The sequence below is a fragment of the Tarenaya hassleriana genome, unplaced genomic scaffold (assembly GCF_000463585.1).
Source record: "Tarenaya hassleriana unplaced genomic scaffold, ASM46358v1 Cleome17, whole genome shotgun sequence".
NCBI classification, from domain to species: Eukaryota; Viridiplantae; Streptophyta; class Magnoliopsida; order Brassicales; family Cleomaceae; genus Tarenaya; species Tarenaya hassleriana.
In genome coordinates this window covers 2,881,635-2,887,731 of record NW_010965122.1, presented here as the reverse complement: position 1 = coordinate 2,887,731, position 6,097 = coordinate 2,881,635, and the positions used below count along the sequence as shown (strand labels likewise).

Here is a 6,097-nt window from a genome sequence, read left to right as displayed (position 1 = left end):
ATTATATTAATTAATATTATTAAATATTAGGGATTGATGATGTGGCAGATGACTAGATGCCATGTCAGCATTAAATAATATATTTTTTCGTTCAGGGTTTTATTTGCCAATTTTTAAAAGTATAGAGTTTTAATTGCCAATTTTTAAAAGTACAATGTTTTTTTGGATAAAAAAAAAGTATAGGGTTTAAATTGCGACGAGAGAAAAGTACAGGATTTTTAAAAGTACAATGTTTTCTCAGTTATTGTTTTTTATTTTCAGACGAATATCGATGTTATTAGAATTAAAATAAGGAGATAGAGATCGACAACAATTCACAAAATTAATTATAACATCAAACTAATTTAGAAATAACAGTTAAATGATTTCGAAAGATCAAAATTCGTTGTATTATTGAATTTAGACCATTTTTCATATAAAAAAAGGAGGGTTTCACGAGTCAGGTGTGAAAAGATAAATATTTAAAATATCAACATAAAACTTTTTATAACAAATGTTAAAACCAAACAATCGAAAGCAAAAATAAATATTGATACTAACTAATTCTGTAAAAAACTTAAAATAATTAGAATTCACATAACCTTTTATTAATGCACTTGGCAATAATAAAATAATCCAGACACTGTTAAAAACAAGATGGGCATATTTGGGCCAAGGGTTTACATGTATGAGCTCATTTGAGCCGCTTTTAGGGCTTCCATATTGCAATATGAGCACATTTGGGCCGATTTTATTTTTTGTGAGACGCTCTTTGTTAGGATATAATCTTGTCAATATGGACCGTTGCATCATTATTGCTTCTGTTACAAAGTCCGAGTCTTTAGGGTTAGATTTCAAAGAGAGAATATGGGGATAAGCACGATGGCACGTGTGATTATGTTGCCTTGTTTTTCGTTTTGGTTGTTTTGTCTCTATTGTTGTTGTATTTAAAGGGTAAGTGTGGCATTGATAATTAAATGGAGTTTTTCTTTGACAGATTCACATGTCATTTCCTTTGTGTCTCAAGTTTAGAAACAGAAGTATTTTAGTTTGGTTTCGGGAGTTTGGTTTCTACATGTGGTATCAGAGCGCGGTTCGATCTAGGGAGTAATAGACAATATGGCTGTAGAGGGGGTGAAGGACGGAGAGGATGATGAAGACGATGACGATGAAGAAGAATACGGAGCTGACGGCGAAGATGGGTGTGAAATAAAAGACGATGACGGTTCTCGTTGTGTAGAACAAAATGATGCAAGAACAAAAGGAAAGAAGAAGAAGATGGAGCAAGAAGAGCTTCGGAAAAAGAGATGGAGTAGAAAAAACTCCGGAAAGAAGAAGTTGGAGCAGGAAAAGCTCCGGAAGGAAAAAGGAATGGAGCAAGAAAAGCCCCATAAAGAAGAAGAGATCCATGAAAGGATTTCGTGTGAAAGCCAAGGAAAGGCTTAGAGTATGACAACCAATGAGAGAACGGTTGCGAGAGGGAAGTGTCACCCTCTGGATGTGGAATCAAAAGGGTTTGTAGACCCTCGTAATGACGTCATGGTATTTGACGTCGGTTATCAAGGTACGAGTGAAAATACCTTGTGGTGGAAAAGTGTCTCCAAAGGAAACATGAGATATCTTGAGAACGTTGAACCTTAATATTTCGGGAACGAAGGAGGTTCGGACTTAAAACTCTACGTTGAGAGTTTGAGAGAAAGAAAAATGAAAAGGAAGAGCAAGATGTTGCTGATCATAGAAGCCGCCGATGAACTCGAATGAAGAAAACGGAACGACAAGATTAAGGGGGAGAATGTTAGGATATAATCTTGTCAATATGGACCGTTGCATCATTATTGCTTCTGTTACAAAGTCCGAGTCTTTAGGGTTAGATTTCAAAGAGAGAATATGGGGATAAGCACGATGGCACGTGTGATTATGTTGCCTTGTTTTTCGTTTTGGTTGTTTTGTCTCTATTGTTGTTGTATTTAAAGGGTAAGTGTGGCATTGATAATTAAATGGAGTTTTTCTTTGACAGATTCACATGTCATTTCCTTTGTGTCTCAAGTTTAGAAACAGAAGTATTTTAGTTTGGTTTCGGGAGTTTGGTTTCTACACTCTTCTTCTGCTTTGTTTTGAAATGCCATCGACAAAATATGAACTAAATTACAAAAAAAAAAATCCCTAGTCATAAGGGCTGGGTATTTAAACGTTATCTGCGGGTATGCGGATACCCGATCTCGTAGATACCCGAAAAAATGATACTCGATACCTAACGAAGACGAAAAACGAGTATTAAAAAGTGGAATACCAGTTATACGGGTTCGGGTTCGGGTTTTATATATTGAAATAACGGATACCCGAAAATATCCGTGTATTTATTAAAATTACAAAATTACCTTTATATTCTTAATATAATTATCAAAATACTTAGGTTATTTCTCCTTTCTTTGAGATTATATATTGGATTTTTAAGTTTTGGTGAATTCAAATTCAAATCATTTTGTATTTTTGAAAATTTTTCTAGGATTCTATACATATTTTTATATTTTAAGAATTTTCAAACATATAAATGTGTTTATATTTCTGGACTAAAATATATATATTTTTGTTGATTATTTGGTTTAATTTTATATTGCTTAATGTTTTATATATGAGTACAGGTATTCTTAGGTACCTGTCTTTTAGCTATGGTATGGGTACCCGTCCAACCGGTACCCAGATCTTGTGAGATAGATATAATATTTCTCTAAAACCCGCGAAGACGAAAACGAAGACGGATATCTCTAAAAATATGGGTACCCGACCCGTGCTCAACGCTAAGTCATAGAAGGGTTTGTGCTCAACGCTAAGTCATAGAAGGGTTTTTTTTAGTAATGGATGGATATTCAAAATCATTCTATTCTGGATTCAAGACAAGTGTTATAAAAACTTCTTATAACATGAACCATCAGCAATGGAACATAAAACATGAACATGAACTTAAATGTCTCAGAGATCGAGATTCTGAGAAGTGTCTCTCTGATTACACAACAGAACTGGTCAGGTAGTTCCTTGGCCTCCGGAGCAGAGGTTTGTCTGAGCAACCCCTGTCGAATTATGACCATTGCTTTCTTGAAAACGCAAGACAAATACTTGAGCTGCAACACTTCCAAACCAATTTCCCGAAATTTCGCCTCCTCTTCGAAAAGGTGCAGCAAGGTTTCGATCTTTTCGGCATATCTCGACATCTTCCTTACAATTCAGCTCACAGATTGCACACGCACATTCACATTTAGAGCTCCATAACGATGAAATGAATCAATCATCTGCAATATCAGAGCTGTTTCTGACCTGCTTTTCGTAGAAATCACTCAATTGTGATCCCATCCTCAATCCTCTCATGCCCATTTCCTTCAAAACCATCTTCGCCTCCTCAAACCTCTTCCTCTTTATAAGCTTACTCGCCAAACCTCCCATGCTCTCTGTATCCAATCTCTCGTCTTTCCCAACGTACGCCATCACGAACTTCACCGCCTGCGCATAATAGCCCCTGCTCACCATCTCCGCGATAACGTGCGCATGCGTGGCGTATAATATCGCGACCCCATCGTCTTCCATCCTCCTCAGTATCACCATCGCAGCCTCCACTTTCCCTGCCCTGCACGCGCCCAACACAAGCGCGTCGTATGTACGCGTGTCCGGAGACAGACCTTCCTCCTCCATCTTCCTCATCACCTTGCTCGCGTTCACAACGTCTCCGTCGTAGCATAACGAGGTCAGGAAGTAGTTGTACGCCGTCACGTCGGGAGGCAACGCGTGCGATCTCATCAGATCCACCACGCGCCATGCCTCTTCGATCTTGTCCTTCTTCGTGAGCACGCTAAGGATCGGGTAGAAAGTGGAGGTCGTCGCGCCGAATCCGCCGCTGGTCATGTCATCGACCACGATCAGAGCGTCTTCGATCCGGCCGAGTCTGCAGAGACGCGCGACGGGGCGGAGGAGTAGGAAGCGGTGTTGGCGAGGAACTTGAAGGTGTCTTTGGTGTTGAAGCAAGCGTCAGTGATACGCTTGTTCAGGAGGCGTCGGACGGCGTCGAAGTCGCCGGAGCTTCCGGCTGCGTAGACGAGGTTGTCGTAGTGGGTGGTGGTCGGACGACGACGAGGAGTATCGATATCAGATTTTCCGGCGGAGAAAGAGCGAACCGATACGGATTGAGGGATGAATATGGAATTGGTCGGTTGTTTCAGGAGTTTCCGGAGAAGAGACATCGTCGAGATTTCAGCGTTTTCGCGGCGATGGTAATCGGAAAAGCGGTTTTATTTTTCTGTTCCTTATTTAGGGTTTTAGAAGAAGATGAAGACAATTCGTAATTGTGTATTTTATAAATCAAGCCCACAGTATGATGGGCTTCACAGTGGATATTAGGCCCATGAACTTGAAAATAACTCAAGCACAAAAATAAAACCTGAATTACCCCAAAATCAATCTATTTGGTTTCTGGAAATTTAATAAAAAAGAGCATATGAACAGACGAACAGTTTTTGGATTTATAAAACCTTAGGTGTAAAATTTAAAATCACATAAATATGGTCGACAATCGATAAATTGTATGAATTTTTAAAACTTTGTACGGCCATCGGGCCACGTACCAAGGGAATACCGCACAGGTCTCGCCGTAATTTCAAAATATAAGTAACATAATTTAATTTTATTATGAAATTATTTTTTTATGAGATGTGATTGTTATATTTCTATCGTAGTCTCACGGACAATACATATGTAATAATTCGCTTTACAACAAGATCAAAAGACAAGGATTCCCATGATAACGGACAAAAGACTAAAGAAACGATAGCTAGTTAAAGCGATACCACAATTGAATGGGTTCGTTGATTACTCTTTCTCCCGGTTTGTGCAAGGAGATTAAGATGTTCCTCATCGCTTTATCAATTCTGACCAGCATCGCTGTAAGAGACATACAGTGTTCCGATGCGTTCTTCCATTCCTTTCTTTTCAAAGCTCATACACTATTGGTTGGTTCAGCCATTGCAAACAATTCACCGGGTCCGTGACGGATATTTGATGACAGCCTCTAAATTTACCTGCATAATGAGACGAAATCGCAGCACTGTATTCACAAAGGAAGAACAAGTGAGCATGGTTTTCGGCCTCTTTATAACAGAGTGCATCTATTCGGGGTTTGAATTCCCCAACGAGTGAGTCGGTCCATCGTAGACAGCCGCTGTTGCAGGGCCTGCCATATCACGAAGGAGTGTCTCGGTATTGCGCCACTGAACCAAACAAGGGGGTACCAAGTAACCTCTGGTGCGGATGCCCGTACTTGTTCCCAAATTATTGAACTCCATTGTGGATTAGGTTGGGATTCGCTTAATGTTTTAGTACGCATAAGATGAACAAGAAAAGTTAGAAAATAATTTTATTATGTGGGTGGAAAAACAGTTGTTTTTCAGATCAAATTATAAGATAATATTTTCGTTCCTGTACTTTGTTTGTTCGGAAAATAAGTAGATATATATATATATATATATATATATATATATTGTAAATAATTTTTAAATATAAATTTTTTAATCCAACTAATATTTAAAATAATATGTAAATTTTATATTATATGAATTTTCAATTTTTTGTATGGAGATAAGACAATATGTAAATTCGTTGTATCACTAACAAAAATTAAAAAGATATTGTTTGGGAATAAGATTCAACTTTAAAGATTTTCTTCTTTTCCGTGATAAGACTTGGATTCATTCAAGCGTTTGTGAAGAATATTTTGGTTTTGGTAAAAAAAAAAAAAGGTAAAGAAAAGAGATAACAAGGAGGGGTTAAAAAGATATAGGAAGAAAACGCCACATCACATCAACGAGAAAAAAAAATGTTTGTTTAAAAAGATTCGTTTCTAAGCTTATCCCAATTAGGAGTTGCATAGAATTATAAAGTAAATCAAAATAAACCGAACTAAGAATAATTAATTAATTAATTAATTAATTTTTGTAGAATCCAATAAGAATTTCATATTTTGCTCTATATAATCTCATATATGTGATAGGGTTTTTTTTTTTTTTAATTTGGAAGTGTATCAAATCATGTGAATGTATTTTTGCAAAATGAGTATTTCAATCCGGGTTGGGAAAGA

The 6,097-nt window shown here is 37.3% G+C and overlaps 1 protein-coding gene across 1 annotated transcript; it reads right to left on the bottom strand.

Annotated features, from left to right (window-relative positions):
* Positions 1–2,921: 2,921 nt before the first annotated feature.
* Positions 2,922–4,295, bottom strand: LOC104810115 (pentatricopeptide repeat-containing protein At3g56030). The gene is given in 2 exon segments (XM_010536310.1): positions 2,922–3,931; positions 3,934–4,295. Coding segments are annotated over 2 exon segments (948 nt in total). The 5' UTR covers positions 4,209–4,295; the 3' UTR covers positions 2,922–3,258.
* Between the last annotated feature and the right edge of the window lie 1,802 nt (positions 4,296–6,097).